Source organism: Pseudopipra pipra, chromosome 8 (genome assembly GCF_036250125.1).
Source record: "Pseudopipra pipra isolate bDixPip1 chromosome 8, bDixPip1.hap1, whole genome shotgun sequence".
Classification (NCBI taxonomy): Eukaryota; Metazoa; Chordata; class Aves; order Passeriformes; family Pipridae; genus Pseudopipra; species Pseudopipra pipra.
In genome coordinates, this window is record NC_087556.1 from 32,497,115 (window position 1) to 32,515,384 (window position 18,270).

The 18,270-nt window shown below is 38.9% G+C and overlaps 1 protein-coding gene across 7 annotated transcripts in view; it reads right to left on the minus strand.

Moving 5' to 3' along the window:
* Positions 1–2,025: 2,025 nt before the first annotated feature.
* Positions 2,026–18,270, minus strand: part of PTPRE (protein tyrosine phosphatase receptor type E) — a 104,022-nt gene continuing 87,777 nt past the window's right edge. For all 7 annotated transcript variants that reach the window (XM_064663528.1, XM_064663529.1, XM_064663531.1 and 4 more), the window contains 8 exons: positions 18,019–18,168; positions 16,148–16,241; positions 15,645–15,721; positions 14,287–14,421; positions 13,389–13,514; positions 12,293–12,453; positions 9,577–9,712; positions 2,026–7,750 (listed from right to left, as the gene is read on the minus strand). In XM_064663528.1, the coding sequence (XP_064519598.1) occupies positions 7,676–7,750; positions 9,577–9,712; positions 12,293–12,453; positions 13,389–13,514; positions 14,287–14,421; positions 15,645–15,721; positions 16,148–16,241; positions 18,019–18,168 (954 nt within the window). In that variant the 3' untranslated portion in view covers positions 2,026–7,675. The remainder of the gene's footprint in view (positions 7,751–9,576; positions 9,713–12,292; positions 12,454–13,388; positions 13,515–14,286; positions 14,422–15,644; positions 15,722–16,147; positions 16,242–18,018; positions 18,169–18,270) is intronic.

The following is an 18,270-nucleotide window of genomic DNA, read 5'->3' on the forward strand; positions in this document are numbered from 1 at the left end:
ACCTGAACCTGCATCTGAACCTGCACCTTTGCCTGTGCCTATACTTGTACCTGAACCTGAATCTGTACCTGTACCTCTGCCTGTGCCCACACCTATGCCTGTACCTGAACCTGTGCTCACACACGTACCTGTAGCTGTACCTATGCCTGTACCTGAGCCTGTGCCTATACCCTCCCTGCTACCTGAACCTGCACCCGAATCTGTACCTGTATCTGCATCTGTACGTGCATCTCTACTTGTATCTGTTCCTGAACCTGACTCTGAACCTAAGCCTAAACTTGTATTTGTATGTTTACCTGTATCTGAACCTCTGCCCATACCTGAACCTAAACCTGTATCTGAACCTGTGCCTGTACCTCTACCTGTGCCCATACTTGAATCTGTAATAACAACAATAAGAATAATAAAAACAACGACAATAACAATAATAAAACTACACGTTATTGAGATATGCAATCTGGTGACCTTACTTCCAACTTAAAGTTCTGGGCATGTGTGAGGGAAAAAGGCACAGAGGGAGAAAGGTCATCCAGCCTTTTGTGCTTCAGGGGATAAAATTCCTCTAACCAGTTTTTCCCAAAGCAGAACTCTTGATATTACTACTATTTTATTTCATTATCTAGCATGCCTCAAAGACTACTTTATGTGGTGTGATTGCTTTAGGGTACTTTGGATGGGACACAGATATAAGAAACCTTTTAAATGTTATTTCTTTAAAATTAAATTACTTGGAAGTCTATTTTATAAGCTTAGGTGGGATTTTAATTTACTTCAGCATATTAAGTCAGGAAATAATAACAATAACAATAATATTTTACTATTGTTTCAGCTTTCCACTATAACTTTATTCTACTGGACAACCTTTAATTTAGATATAAAACATTCAAAAATCAGGATTCTATTGGATAACTAATTGTGTATAATTGCTAATACAGAGTTATTGAAGTCAAATCCTTCCTGGGGGTCTCTACAAGAGCAGTTATTCCTGAATGCTGTATCTAAACCAAACAGTTTATACCAGTAAAACTCTTTGAAAGCTGAATTTATTACAGTCTCTCCCAGCCCACATGTGATCAAACTAACTAACTAAATTTCCCCAATGCCAATAATTGTATATTCTGACATGATTTACAGTGTTTTATTAGTGCACTTACTGTCACTGCCTTTGGGAGAAATGTCCCTGCAAACACAGCACTACTTACAGGGAAACACAAATTATAATACAGATTTTAAGCCTGGCTTTAAATCTGTCTCTCTGAAATAGCACCTGTACAAATATTTGCAAAAAGAGATTTACAGGAGGGGGAAAAAATAAAAGGCATTTTCTTCAAGGCTTAAATTTGCTGTTGGGTTAATTTGGGAACATTTAATTTAGGAGGAGCACAAGCTGACAAATACACCTGAATCCATGCTGAACTAAAATTGTCAACTGTCAAAAATGGGGAGAAAAATAACTTATTTTAAGTCAGTGCTTGAATTTTCTTTAAAATCAGCATCTTAATTCCTCCTGTGAAGATCCTGTTTTGTTCAAGTGTCTGAACCGGTGGTTTGGAAGCCCTAAATGAAGCTCACACAGATTTGTAGCATCACTGCTTTTTAAATAAAAAGCACGAGTTCCAGTTAAAAATTTTACTAAATTGGGGCTTTTATAAGGTATATAGGTATTAAATAAATCAATATTTAGGCAAATCTGGAGAGGAGGAGTTACTGTGTGATGAACGCCTGAAAATTTAAAGTTTTGCAATAGATTTCCTCTCTTAAAATGAGAGTTTATTGCACTGACACATTATTGCACCCAAGATTTTTGAATGCTTGTACTCATGCATAGAAACTCATTGTGACAAATTATTTTATGTGGGAAGAATCTGCATAAGTTTATGAACAAATAGGATATATTTTCCAAAATTGTTTCTATCCACATTTAAGAAATACTTTGAAATAATACATTTCTCTTTAAAATGATGAAAGAATATAATAAACTACTATGGGAAAGAAACCAGGAAAGATCATTATGGGAAGCACTAATATTTTTAAACAAAATCTCTATTTCCTGTAATAAAAGTTCATCTTGAAAAGCAGCTTTTCAATAGGCACAGAAAGGCTCCAAAGCCAGGAAAGATGACTGGGGAGCAAATGACACAATGACACATCAAAATTATGTCAGTTTTTAAATGTAAATTAATGCTTTGCAGTCCATACCTGGGACTGGACATGGTCTGGGTCTGTGTAAGATTTCCCAATTCCAAAGGATTACAAAATCACCCACAAGGATAATCCAGTCCAACTCCTGGCCCTGCCCAGGACAATCCCAAGAAATCCCACCATGTGCCTGATCTGGGAGGAAAATTCTTAGTCAGTAAATCCAGAGAGTTTTGCAATCAACTTCAGTAGATCAGTTTTAATCCTAAGGGTGACCTTAAGAGGGGCTTTGCATCACCCAGTCAGTCCTTTTGCACGCCTGAATCAGCCATTTATACACTTTTTTTTTAGGACCAAGGAAAGATTCCACTGGATTCAGCAAATGAAATCAATCTAAATTAAAGTATAGAGTACATACTTTACCTGTGTACTTAAAAACACGGGAGGAAAGCTATTCTAGGTGCTGCTTCCTTGGAAACAACTCCTACTTGATCCATGAATCACAGGATGGTTGGGGTTGGAAGGGACTTTAAGTCCCAGCTCCTGCCATGGGCAGGGACACCTTCCACTAGCCCAGGCTGTTCCAAGCCCTGTCCCAGCTGGCCTTGGACACCTCCAGGGATGGGGCAGCCACAGCTTCTCTGGGAACCTGTGCCAGGGCCTCCCCACTCTCACAGCCAACAATTCCTTCCCAATATCCCATCTAGCCCTGCCCTCTGTCACTTTGAAGCCATTGCCCCTTGTCCTGTCCCTCCAGGCTCCTGTAAATAGTCTCTCTCCCATCTTTCCTGTCAGGCTCCCTTCAGGCTTTGGAAGGACAAGGTTACTATAAAAATCTCAGCTAGAAAATACTGTGCTCAATAATTCCTTCTCAAGATCTTCCTGACTGGGAGAGTTTTCCTTTCTTTGTGTCCACCCAACTGGAAAGAAGTCACAGCACAGATCTTTTGTTCAAAGTTTATGGACAGCTTGAGTGTGACATTCAGGAAAACACTGGAACAGTTTTTCATGCAATGGAAACAGGTGAAAGAATAAAATGATTATTTATGGAAAGAACTTCCTTGGCAAAGTCTCAACTCGATTAATAACTCAGTAATTCCCCTACTTTGTGCAAAGCAGCACAGAAAATGTATAAAAGTCATTAGAACAAAGCTCTTATGAAAGGATCTAAATTACAACCTAATCCTTTAATACCTCAGATGAAGAACACTCACAGTGAAGTTCAATTGCTTGAAAAATTCTCAATTGAACAATTTCTGCATTGAATAATTTCTGCATTAGGCAAAGCATTGCTTGGATTTGATATATATGCCCTAAACAGAACAAACATGTCTTTGATCTGCCTTAGTTTATACTGTTTAAATAACCCACTGAAATAAATATATTTCATGAACAGTTTATAATTCAAGTGTGGTTTTTTTCACTAAAAGCTGAGTTTCTAAAACCAGAATCATCCTTCTCACAAAATAAAGAAGTACAAGGTCTTTATGGTATTTCTTTGCAATGTTTAGAAGTAAAAAAACGAAAACAAAACACTTTACCATCAGTGCAGTATAAGAACATCCATATGTTCACTGTAGAAATTGTGCAGAGCTGTAGTAATCAATAATTACAGTTAACAATATTTATTTCTATTAAAAGTTATTAATAACTGCTTAATACTTGAGAGTCTTCTATTTTCTGAAACCACCCCAAGGCATCTGTCTGTCCTCACACCAAGCTAACTTCAAGCTGTGCATCTTGAGAGCTGCTAAAAGGACAAGATCCAATCACACAAAACATTTTATCAGCTCACCTGGAATTATTTTAAAAAGTTAAAATTGATAGCTTTTACATGTAATGGAAAATTCTAATCATAGAATTGTTAAGTTTGGAAAAGACCTCCAAGATCACCAAGTCCAAGTGTCAACCAGCACCACCAGCAAGTTCACCACAAACCCATGTCCTCAAGTGCCACATGCACACGTGTTCTGAACACTTCCAGGGATGGGGACTCCCTGGGCAGCCCATTCCAATGCTTTCCAACCATTTTCCTGAAAATATTTTCCCTAATCTCCAATCTAAACATCTCTTGGTACAATTTGAGGCCGTTTCCTATCATTTGCAAATGTTATAACAGTGCACAGGAGGGACATGCAGAGTACAAGTTTCTCCAAACAACTGTAGAAACAATAATCCTAAAATTACCTACAGTGAAAAGGTGCCTCCCAGATGGGAGGTGTTGGGTGTACAGGGCCAAAGGTGTCCAACAGAAATATTGCTTCATTAAATCCTACTTGACAAATAAAGCTTGACATCAGGATTGTAATCTCTGAGCATGGTTACTCCTGGTTTACTCAAACCTCCCTCCTTGTTACAGCAGCGGGGCCTTCTTGGTTATTTTTAGCAAGATGTCCAATATAAAGCTTGTGGAAATGAATTTAAAAATTGTTGTTAACTACAGTGAACTGTCAACATACCTGAGAGTTTAGCTACTATTTTTATCTTGGTATGACACCATAATTTATCACTGTATTATTTCACTATATTTAAAAGACATGTCAAAGCTCTGCATTGTCAGATGCTACTTATCCACAGAGTTTGGAAAGACCTGGATTTCAGCTGCTGCCACGAGTTTCTACACTTGATATGTTCAGCCCCAACATGAACCAGAATATTCCCCACATCCAGCTGCAGATAAGCACTGAAAATACTTATCTAGATAATGGATTTCAACTCTTTTAGAATACTTAATTCAAATGAACCCACAGCAGAGGAATGAAATTCAAAGATTTAAAGGAAGTAATGCAGTTTGAGAATAAAAAGGAAGCTTTGTTCTTGCATCAGAATGTATTAGATCCTGTGATTTGCATGTACAAATAATTCAGCAACATTCACTGGCATTAAAAACACAGCGAGATCAAATTAGAAATGTAATAAAAGGAAATAATAAGAGCTGAAACTGTATAATACATCCATATATTATAAAGATTTGACAAATTAAATACATTTTGGTTATACAGAAAAGTTTCCATAACTTTACATGGAAAAATGGGATGAGGGAAAGGAAAACATTTCAAAATACTGAACATGGGTGGTCAGGCTTGTTTGAAAAGTTTAAAAAACTGATACATAAAAATAGCCTAAAAAACACTGTAATTACAATATGCATTCTTCATTAAGGCCCAATTCAGCAAAGCACTTAAGGGATTGCTCCAGGAACATGGAACCCGTGGAACCCCCACGGATTGTGGAATAAAGATGTTGTGAAGCTTAAATGCTGAGGTGAACTGGAACCAATCTGAACACATCGACAGTCAAGTCACACAGTGACCAAAACCACAGACAGATCAGAATGTACAACTTCCAATCCAACTATTTGGCCTTTGAAAGCCATTCCATGCAATGTAAGGGAATTTAAAGGAAAATTCATCTCCACCAGGACACAGCTCCCCAGGGATCAGGCTGGACACAAGGACTGGGAAGCAAAGCTTTCCAAATGATAAAAAACTCATTATGGAGCTTTAGTTGTGACTCCTGAAATATATTTTCGGTATTTCTCTCTCCTCCTAGAAATCTGAATACAGTTACCAACTAAAATCTGAGTACCCACTGAGTATTTAAAGTTTCAGCTTAACTCCATCCTACCACTGGTTGTTGTGCTGCAGCTCCTGTTGCCGTGAGGGCTGTGAGACCCCAACAACATCACACTAAATCACCGTTGCACTGAGACAACTTCCAATCCAAGTTTTTACTCAAGGGACCCCAAAATCTGTCCAACAGAGAAATTACTATCCAAACTAAATGCCTGGAAAGATCCTGATATCAGGATCGGAAAATGGGAATTTCTTTGCATTATTCTCCATCCTCATTAAACCTCTCAGTCTCCCTGTGCTACAAACTATCATTCTGAAACCCCCACTGTGTCCACACTGAATTTATTTGATGGCTTTTGTAAATTTTGATGGACTTTCAGCATGCAGCAGTAAATGGAAACTTCCTCAGAGCTCATTTCCATTACTCAACACTGTGGCTTGAGTGTATCTTCTCATAGAGACTCACAACAAAGGTTTAGTCTTTCAACAATCTTTTTTTTTTTTAAGTGCAAAATTCACTGTACAAATAAATACAGAAGTGCATCGATGGGAAGACAAGAAGCAGCGTGGGAATAGCTTAGGAATTCCTAACCTGCAGCTTTTCCATCCAGCATGACAAGGAAGGAGAGGTGTGGACACCTTTCTGTTCCCTTGCACTGGTATAATGTGATTTATATCAGAAATGGGATAATACAGTGCAGGAGCAGCAGGGAAATGCTCAGTGGAAGCTGCTTATTTGAAATAATTTTTATGTTTGCATCAAAAAAGCCCAACTGGACAAGACAGAATTGCATACTAATTATGTAATTAAAGTACAGATTCACCTCCTTTGTGCTCATTAAGTCATAGGTGCCTTGGAAAGAGCGGGAAAGATCCACTTTTGAATTATTCAACATTCGGATGCCCTGTGATTTCTGGATTTTCTAACCCCCAAACCTCCTGTTCGGGGCTCTAATAAAGACTTTGAAATGTTATTTCACCAACTCTATTATCAGTAGTACTTCCATTAAAAATATATCTCTGTACACAATCATACACCCCTTTAGAGAAAGAAAACAGTCCTTTTTTGATAACATATATGGGAGGGTAAGAACTTTTTGCTTCAACACAATGTTTCTGGCATTAAACTGTTAGTAAAATGTTTTCTCCAATTCTTACCAATATTCTTAATCACATCAAGCAATAAGAGTTTATCTCTTTTGCCTTTGCTAAAAGAAGTGGGAAATTCTGCCCCTGTAAATAGAGAAGAGAAGCTTTAATTCCATTTCTGGCCTTGCTCTTTGAGTGGATAAGTTCAGGTGCTGCAAAATAGACTCTTCACATACGTAAAATATTCTCAAAATAGTGGTAAACTCACATTATTGTCTTTTTAAATCGATTTAAAAGTGTGATATTTAGGAAAGAACAAAATGACTTGACTTTGAAAGGTATATTAACTCAAAAATTCAAATCTGTGTTTATACTTTATGGACAGCAAGACTCAAAATCAAACTGCCATCGATCTGGAGGCTGTTAAAAACAGCCTTTAAAAATAAATAACTATTTCCATAGTGAAGAGAAATTTATGGCCAAAATATGTTTACACATAGGTACCACGAGTGACTTTTTTTTTTTCAGTATGAACTGTAAATCATCCATCAAAAGCTTCAAGAATTGGGACGTAACATTATTGATAAATATTTATAAGTGGCAAAACTCGAGAAATAGACCCTCAAGAGTTAATTTACTCTTATTTAGAATAAAGATTTCTATCCCATCTTACAGATCTATACAGTACAGGAACATTATACTTCCCTTTAGAAGATATTTATATTTAAGAAAGAACTCTGTACAGCAAATGCAACTTTAAGAGCAAACACAACATTGTATTTACAGTAAACTCAACAACCAAAATGACATGGAATAAATTAACAGAATATACAACATTTTGTACAGACAAATTAAAAAATAAGGCAGAATTCTCATTTAAAATTAGCATAATCAGAAAAGATGTCGATGAAATCTTGTACCACTCTGTAGCAGAATTCATACTGTTCCTGAAAAACAAGAAAACCACATCAAAATGTGCTTGGATTGTATTGTCTCAGTACATTCAGACTTCTGCAAATCCCAATGATAAATGCAACATGTTCTAGCTGGGACCAGTAGCTGAGGACTGGTCTGTTCTGATTTCTATTTATGTATTTACTATTTTGAATTAAAAAAAACATTATCTTGCTTTTTTGTCAAATACAGGATGATTGTTGCTCTTCAGTTAAAATGTATTCTTTAAGCTTTCTAGGTGATGCTTCTCAAACTGAATCCTGGTTCTCATTTAAATTCAGCAGCTCACGGTCGCTGCTGTCACTGGTCTCCTGTTACAGCAGGAAACTCCTCCTAAGCATTCCCCAGGGAGAATCATGGAATCAGAATCCTGGAATGGTTTGGAAGGGAACTTAAAAGTTCATCCAGTCCCACCCCCTGCCATGGGCAGGGACACCTTCCACTAGCCCAGGTTGCTCCAAGCCCTGTCCAACCTGGCCTTGGACACTTCCAGGGATGGGGCAGCCACAGCTTCTCTGGGCAGCCTGTGCCAGGGCCTCCCCACCCTCCCAGCCAACAATTCCTTCCCAATATCCCATCTAACCCTGCCCTCTGGCATTGGGAAGCCACTCCCTCTTGTCCTGTCCCTCCAGGTCCGTGTCCAAAGTCCCTGTCCAGCTCTCTTGGAGCCCCTTTAAGCACTGGAGCCTTCCCTTCTCCAGGTGAACACCTCCAGCTCTCCCAGCCTGTCTGTTATCCAGCTGGCTGGCCCTCTCCATCCTAAAGAGGGACACATCCTGATTTTCCAGGCATGCTGATATGCCTTCAACATGATTTGCTGGATTACAAAATCTGTAACAACACTGATAACAAACAGAACTGGCATTTGAATTCTTTCATGCTGGAAAGCTGAGCTCAGCAGGAGCCCTCCCACAGGCTCAGCTGGGAATATCTGTGGCAATTACACCCTCAACTGACATTATTAAATCCCAGAGCCAGACCCCCACAAAAAAAGCATTTCATCCCCATCTTATCATAACTGTGGATAATCACATTCCCCTTTCTGTCCATCTGTAGGACAAAGAAAACATCCACCTGGAAAATAAGGTTTGAGATAATTGTATCTAAAGAAGTTTCAAAGTGCTACGTGGAAGCTGCCATGAAGATACAAAATACCAGTATTTTTATATATTTAAAAAAACATAAAAGCCTCAAAAAAACTTTTTAATGTTTATTCAATAGGGAAAAGTATCTGGACGAGGCTTCACATATTAGTTGTAGATGACTTTAAAGAAGACTTAAAAAAGATTTTAAACAAGTCAGAGACATTTCCAGGGATGGGACTTCCCATCCCTGGAGCGTTTAAGGCCAGGTTGGACAGGGCTTGGAGCAACTTGGTCTAGTGGAAGGTGTCCCTGCCTATGGCAAGGAGGTGAAACTGGATAATTCTAAAGGCCCCTTCCAACCCAAACCATTCCGTGATTCCATGTTTCCGTCTTCCAGTGACCAACTTTGAGCCAATTTATGACCAGACATTAAGGAAAGAAAGAACAAGTGATAAATAGCTTAAAAGACATTTATTTCACTATATATTTTGTCATCTGCAACACTAAAGATTTTGGTTTAACTGCCTTAAGTTCCTAAAAGACACAGAACATTTAGCCAAGTTGTGTTTCTAGAAATGCTATAAAAAAACCCATATAAAAGCCCAGATTTCTGATAATACCTTGTACACACGCAGCCATCATGCATAATTTATGGCAACCTGCAAGAAAACCCCCTTTGTTCTCCTCCCCTAAGAATATTTACAAACAGATATCTGAGTTGTTAAACATCCTACCAGTGTTTGCACCATGTGTGGCCTTTGCAGTCTTAAGCTCTTCACAGCTTGAAACACATCCAGGAGCCCTTCAGCCTTCACTCTTTCCAGGATGTTGCTCAGTGCTATGAAGGTCCCTGTTCTCCCTGCACCAGCACTGCAAGGAAAACATGTTTGCATGGCACAAACTGGGATAAAAATGGTAAAAGAGGAATAACAGGGACATAGAATAGCCAAATACACCACTTAGGTTGGGATTTATATTCCTGTATGGACAAGAATTATTATTATTGCTATTGTTATCATTAGTGCAAAGCAATTTGATGGAAAATGTCCTATCCAACTGTAATGATTTTAATGACTCAAACAGTTTGGGCTGGAAGGAACCTTAAAGATCATCTCATTCCATCCCCTGCCACAGGCAGGGACACCTTCCACTAGCCCAGGTTGCTCCAAGCCCTGTCCAGCCTGGCCTTGAACACTTCCAGGGATGGAGCAGCCACAGCTTCTCTGGGAACCTCTTCCAGCCCCTCACTACCCTCACAGGGAAGAATTTCTTCCTAATATCTCATCTAAATCTCTCCATTATTAGTTTAAAACCATCCCCCCCTTGTCCTGTCTGTATCTGCCTGTGTAAAAGAGATGCATGTCCTTGTGCTTGGCTCACTTTCCTTCTTTCCTCTGAAAACAGGCTTTTAGCAAATCCTTACAGCCCATACAAATTTAGGTATTTTAATTAATTTAAGAATTTTTACTATGGATGCATTTGAAATCTCTTGGAGACACAGCACTACTCTTTGCATGCTCAATTCTCTTCCTGCAACTCCCTTTAAAATAAAAGAATTTAAGAAAGATAAGTTTGAATTTGAGTGAAATTTCGTTTCCTGAGATAGAAAGTTGAAAGGCAAAGGACACTCAGAATGGGCAAAGCCTGGGCAAACCCCAGAATTAAGTGGCCTCTAAATAGCACAGAAACCTTTTATAGTTTATTAGAGGCAGCTGCAGACGAACACTGGAAGAGAAGGAAGCGAGGACTGAGAACAGATGGACTTCAAACTCTGTTGGCAACTCAGCAAAACCCTTCTAAACTGTTTAGGGTTATGTCTTGATTCTACTTTAAAATGATCATTTTTAGCAGCTCCTTCAACTGTTCTTAAATAGCTGGAAAAATGAACAGAATTTTCACAGGTTCATGTGACCACTCTGAAAAAATCAGACTGAGACTTGAAATGTGTTTAATTATTCATAACATCACATTCATTTATATTTGAAGACTCAAGTGTGACTTCACAGAGAAAGTCAGGTAACTCAAAAGCTGGGAGGTACAGGCTGTTTAAGCAGGGACAGGAGAGAATTTTCAGCATTAAAAATTAAAATCCTGAATACATTGTGTGGGTTGGGTTTTGTTTTCTTTTTAATCCTTTTTACAAGGATTGAAGTAGATTTTTTTTTTTAAATCTAGGAAAAATACATGCTAGTTATTAAACTAAGGCCTCAGGTCTAAAAGCTTGTAAAAGTAGAAGCCATAAATAGCACAACTAATTCTTACATAACTGATTTGGGCAAATCAAAAACATTGGTTTTTAATCTCTTAAATTACTGGTAAGAACTCCTTGATATTTTACCCACTGTAATTATAATTCAGTATTTCAAAACAAGTGTTATAAAATAAAAACCAAAATATCATCCCAGTGGAGTGGGGGAACCCTCAGATCCCAAGGGAGCAAACGCTTGCAAGGCAAGGAGGAGAAAGTTTTGACAATTAATATGTGTTTTTATAAGACCACATTCCAAAAAAACAATAAATATAAGTCTTGGCTCAAGCTCCCAGGACTTCTTTGCTGTATTTGAAAATATAGGTGACTTCAGACAGTCAAACATAAACCAGAGACTGAGAGAGCACCCTGGAAACTTCCATCAGAGCAAAATAAAAGACAGTTAATGCTGCCAAGCATTTCTCAGTGGGATCACAGGTGGAGGAAATACCACAATTCATAGAACAAGTGTTTTTAAATATATAATTAGTTACATATATTGACGTCCATATATTGCTAGAAGATGAACAATGGTCCAGGAAAGTCAGTTTATTTTGTACAACATGCCCGAGAGAAAAAGATTTAAAAGGCCAGAATTTAGAACAAATTAAATAATCCATTTCTGGGGCAATCAGAGACAACACATGACTTTTTTTTGTGTCATGATCTTTAGGGCTCTGAAACTCTACTGAGCCTGTCCCTGTGTACTGTCGACTTTGTCTTGACCAGAAAACAGAAAAAGCTTTATTGATTTATAAAATTTAAAAAAAATTAAAAGCAAAGTATGATTTCTGAATGAGGAAATGGCATTATACCACTTTTACTGCTATTTTTTGTTTTTAAATCAGCAGATCTACTACGGAAAGAGCAAAGACAAAAAAAGGTGCAATAAAAGTATACAATTAAGAAAACCCCCCAAAAAACAAAATCTGACATAGGACAAACACATGTTATCATGTCCCAAGTAATAATCAAGCTTCCAATCAACATTAGTTATTATTAAAATATTGTTTTCTCTCTGCTCTCAAGGACAGGAGCACATTTTCCTTGAGCTTAGATTAGGGATCTATTTTATTCTCCTGACAGTTTGTAAAATCCAGCAGCATTTTCCCCTGCACAGAACATTTGAGCACAATCTCAGAGTTTAACAAACCCAAGTTCAAGTCCAAACCCCGAGTTACTGAAGCCCAGAAGGGACTCACCTGCAGTGCACAGTGATGGGGTGATTCCCTGTTTGCTGCTGCTGCTTCTGCACGGCTGCAATGAGGTCGATCATCCCCTTCCCTTCTGCAGGAATCCCGATTTCTGGCCAACCATGGAAGTGGAACTGCCGGACGAGCCTGCTCTGCTTCTCCTGGTTACCCTGTGGGCAGGAAAACACCACATTTGTGGGCAGGAAAACACCACATTTAGCCATTTTTTACCTCAAAATAAACACACTCCTTCAACTTCTATATAAATTCTGCACTGCTACAGTATTTGCCACCTGATCCATAATATATCATGGACCTTGAGGGACTTGATGATCTTATTTTCAACCTTAATGTTCCATGGTTCTATCCTGGTTGTGCAGACCTGACAGGGCTGTTTTTAAATCCCTCAACCACTCTGCTCATAAGTTCCCTCTAAAATTTTCCTTTGGATTTGCAGAGCTGTTTCATCTGTTTCAACTGAGAGATTGTTCATCCCAAGTAGGAGCAGTTGAAAACTTTCCTTCTGTACAGGCCAAATCCAAAGTGCTGCTGAAACAACCCAAATCATGGACTCAACTTTGCAAAACACTTTGAAATTTCACAGTTATTGGCCTTGTCTTGATTAAAAGCACACTAAAAGCACACACAGGTTGCCCAGAGAAGCTGTGGCTGCCCCATCCCTGGAATTGTTTAAGGCCAGGTTGGATGAGGCTTGGAGCAACCTGGGATACTGGAAGGTGTCTCTGCCCATGGGATGAGTTTTAAGGTCCCTTCCAACCCAAACCAGTCTGTGATTCTATGAAAAATCTTGAATCAAATTTTCCTTTACACCTATGTGGGAGACAGTAGAAAATCTGGGAATAACAGCCACGACAAAACAATTAAACCCCTCCCTAAACTCACATGCCATTTTGATCAACCACCTGCTTTACTGAACAGAATTTTTGATTTTGCTTTAAGCAAAACTGTTTCATTTAAGCTTCCTCTTAATGTCAGATTAGCCACATTTAGGTTTAGATAAAAATCCCCAAATTTAAGATACAAAATCATATTTGTAAATACCTTGAAATGGAAAAACAACCTCCTGGAATTTTAAAAGGATTACCTGACTGTAGGTGACCAGGAAGTCCCTCACACTGATGGCATCTAATAGGCTGTCACTCTTGATTTCCACGGTGATCTCTCCGTGAGTCACAGAGCCCTCCGATGGCCAGTACTGGCAACATTTTTCCTGCAAAATCCAGAGGATTGTAAACATTCCTTGAATTTTTTCCCAGTTCTCTACATTGTCACGAATCTCTGATATAGGAGGTGACATCCAGCACTGCTCTAAACTGTTCATCTAACAGTATTGCAAGCACTAATAACTATTAGTAAGTAATAAAATGTTTCTGTAACATAAACCATTAAGATGAAAAGGGCTCAGGAGGCACAGATGGCAAATGTTGCTTTAAAACATATATAACTCTGGAAAGCAATGAAATGTTGTTAAAAACCTCACAAAATCACCAAGCAAAAGGATTTTTCAGCACTAGAACACCCTGGATGCAGTGTTGAACCCGGAATCTTCAACCTGCAGCACACAGAGATAGGCAGGAATCTCTTCTTTAATTACTGATGTACAAGGAGAGGCTCAGAATGAGCCACTGGAGTTATACTGGCCCAACCGGGAGGAAAGTTTATACAAAAGCTTTGTCCAGCTTCTTCCCAAATCCCAAACCACTATTTCATGTCAGGCATCCTTTAATGTGAACTCGAAGCTTTTAAAAACTGTAATATTGGGTAGTTTTGGTGGGTTTTCTAAAAATTCAAGCAAAAGCAGCAACGCTGGCCCACACCAAATAGTGAAACAAGTGCTCATTTCAGGAAAGGAAAAAAAAAAAACAACCTTGTATTGCTGGAATTTGTAGGCAACAAATATTTTATCTGATTTTAATGGTCACGTTTTACAGGTGAGAACAAGAAGAGCTTTGCTGTGGAGCTGTGGGACACGGGACACGTACCTGCTCCCTCTCCTGGACCTCTGTGAGCATCACAATGGTGTGGCACTTCCACTCCCACACCATCCTCCAGAAATCCTCCACTGTGTGTGGAAGAGGGCCCTGGGTGGCAATGAAATAATCCTTCTGGCGATAGCCCTGCGGGGAGAGACCGAGAGCACGAGTTGGGATGGGAGAGGACAAGGGAAGAGGGGCAGAGCTGATGGGCAGAGGGAGATCACCACTTAAATGGGGGCTTCTCCCACGGAACAAGGGACAGGATGAGAGGAAACAGCCTCCAGTTGCGCCAAGGGAGGTTTAGATTGGAGATGTGGGAAAATTTCCCCACAAGAAAGGGTTGTCACTGCCCAGATGGAGTCCCCACCCTGAAGGGATTTAAAAGCCATGTGAATGTGGCACTTGGGGACATGGGTTAGTGGTGGCCTTGGCAGTGCTGGGGAATGGTTGGATCTGATGATCTCAAAGGGCTTTTCCAACCTAAATAATTTGTGATTCTAAGAATTCCCCTGAATTCACAATCCTGAGGTGAATTTTTACAGTCATGGCTGAAGGGATGAAATTCTGCAAGAAGAGGGAACTGAAAAGGTTTCACAATGACATTAGAACAACAGCAGCTGTCAGGCTTTTCTATAGAATTAACTTTTAACTCAATTTTAAGATGCAGTTTCATTTCACAAAATCACAGAATCAATTAGGTTGGACAAGACCTCAGATCCTCGAGTCCAACCTATGACCCAACACCACTATGTCAACTAGACCATGGCACTGAGTGCAACATCCAGTCCTTCCTTATTTCCATACTGACGGGATCATCCACAATCCTCAGCTGATAATGGGGTTTTACTGCTTACCGACTAATTCCCATATTGAAATAAAACCAAGACATAATCCTGGGTTGCCCAGGTTCCAACAGGCAGCTGGGAAGAAAGCTTGGAATTAATCCAGGCCTGCCCAGGTAAACCCTGGCTCCCAAACACTGTGACAGCCTTTCCCTGTGCTAAATACAGACTTTTCTGTTTCTCAGAAGAGCAAATATTTACACTTGTTAACCTGAAGCACATAATGGAACAGTTGGATGTCAGCTGTGTAGCTAATTTGTTTCATTGCCTGTTTGTCAGAATTTAATAAAAGCTTTCATTTATAAATCTTACAACAAGGATAATGTTTAGATCACACAACCATTTAAACTGAAATTGGAAACACCAGATGAGGAATGGACTTGAAAACTCCCATAAGCTAAACCCAACCAAAAAAGCTCATGTTCTTCATAAGCCAAGTCAATTGTGTCTCTAAAAAGACTTATCAGTAACAGAAAAATATCAGATTTAAAATTTAATTACACAGAAAGGGTTTATACATACATCTATGAAGGAAGCATTGATGTAGTCTGTATATTCTTGCCCTCTTTTCATTGACAGAATCACTCTGTTAAAATCATCTGGGGAAAAAAAAAAAAGACAGGTCTAGTCTTACTTTTGCCAACTGCATGTGAAAGAACAAAACCTGCAAAATCTTTCCTCTGAAATTTTCATTTTTCAAGTATTTTGGAATTTCACAAAGAATATGCAAAGAATCCCACATAAAATAGGTTGGTTTAAAAGATGAAACTGCTGAATTATTTAATCCAAAATACCTGATTGTAACAGATTTTATATCAGTGAAGTACAAATCAATTCATTAAATTGTTTGCAGGTGCTTTATAAGAGTATTTCCCTTTGTATAAGGATATATAAGGATATATTTTATAAGGAGAGCTGTGCTCTGATATGTTGCCAACATACAGACACAGGGTGTAGTCACAACAGCCTTGGGATACCCAGGCATTTACAGCACTTGTTTCTGTATATAAAAGTTGGCCTCTTACACGGGATGATCTGGATGACTCTTGCTTTCTTCATATTTGCTGGAAGATTCCCAGTTCTCATGTTCTCTTTCATGATCCGAACGTTCGTTAACTTCTGGAATAAAACGCAAACCAGGATGAAAACTCCTTGGAATAGAAGTGGGTCCCACTCACCATATCTGCACTCAGAAGGCTTTAAAATGTCTTTATTGGGTATAAAACAGTGACACAGTCAAAGGAACACTGACTTTTCACAAAAACCACTTCATTGTCCTGTCTATAAAAATTAAGAAAGGACAATAGTTATAAAATCATGGAATGGTTTAGGTTGGAAGGACATTAAAGTTATTCTGGTTCCAACCCCTGCCATGGGCAGGGACACCTTCCACTAGCCCAGGTTGCTCCAAGCCCTGTCCAACCTGGCCTTGGACACTTCCAGGGATGGGGCAGCCACAGTTTCTCTGGGCAACCTGTGCCAGGGCCTCACCACCCTCACAGGGAAACATTTCTACCTAACATACAATTTAGTCGAGCTTTTGCTAATGAATGGACCAATATTCCTTATTATTTATTCAGTTTATGTTGACAGCATTCCCAGGACAGAGAAGACAAACACTGCTCTTGCCCTGGTGATTATTTTATAGTACATATAAATAATAATAGTAATATATATATTACCCACCCATAAGACCGTGCAAGAAAACACAACAAACTGCCTCTACTGGGCTGGGACTCACCAAAAAGTGATCAGTTACACACCTGCATTTTAGCAACTATCCAACAGAAATTCAATTTAAATTAAAACTAATTTACTTTTCAAGCTGCAAGTAGATTTTTCAGCATGTATTTGACGGGCACTGTGTTTCAGGAGCAGATCTCAAGTCCAGAAGAACCTCAAGTATTGGCAACAAAGTATTAAAAAGAAACCTCTACCCTCCAAAAAATCCCTTTTCAACTACTCTGGAATTCTGTGTTCAATAGATTTTATGTCAGGACTTTCACACTGGTTACAAATGACTCTACTCTTGACTGGTGCAGGTGGGCTCAGTGCTCCTGAACAACTAAATGCTGTTCTCTGTTTGCACTCTTCCCAGCAAAAACTTGGAAATTTTGAAAAAAAAAAAAAAAAAAAAAAAAGGAAATGATGCTTTGCTTCCTTCCCTAGAAAGACCAATACTGTTGATTTTTGAACTTGTTGCTCTATCACCAGACTTATTTTTATGTCATTTCCTTTTCCCAGTTCCCAATTACTGATTAAATTAATCCTTCAAAATAAAGAGATAACTCCAGTTAACATCTAGATGCCATTTAATACTTTAGACCTTTATGGAGAATAGATATTTTAGGATGGCCAAAGTCATAAAAAATTCTAATTATTTCCTCAGGACACTAAAATCTATTTTAACAATGATCAGACACAGCCAGTGTGGTTCTTTTCTGCATTTGGGGTTCTCCACTAAATATGAATGCCTTTTTTTTTTTTTTAATTTACCTTCCTGACAGTCTGGACATTCAGTAAAATTCCCTGCAATTCTCCCTGTCAGCCACCTCTGAGTTAACAATCCCACTGAGATGCAAATTAGACACACGTAATCCAGTTTCCTCTTCCAGCATTATCTGATCTGGCCTCCGGACCAGACCCAGAGAATCACTCCACTTTTCCTTTCCAAACAAACAAAAAACAAATAGGAAGAGGCCTGTACAACAACACAGCTCTGAATGAGCATTCCCAGAACAGGATGTTCAGCAAAGGCCCCATTCATCCACTCCACAGGACCATTCACAGCAACCCCAAAAGAACAACTTGTTCCCTTTTATGGACCTTTAAGGTGACACTTTTATCTTTTTGGTTTAAATCTTAGAATCCTGTGGCAAAGGACTTCCATACTTACTTTGAATTCTTCCTCCAGCCCCAATTTGACCAGGTTTGGGGCCGCGTTGTGGGATGTCTGGAGGTGTTTTTCTAGGGATGACACGTCGAGCTCTGTGTCCCCATAGAGGTAGTACTCGAGTAAGGCTTGATAAATGAAGGAGTATTGCATCTGGGAGGGACAGAGAAGCAGGTGAGGATACAGCAAAGCAGGGATGAAACCAGGAATTCTGGGCCTTACCTATCTCATTTAAAAATCATAAAACCATTGAAT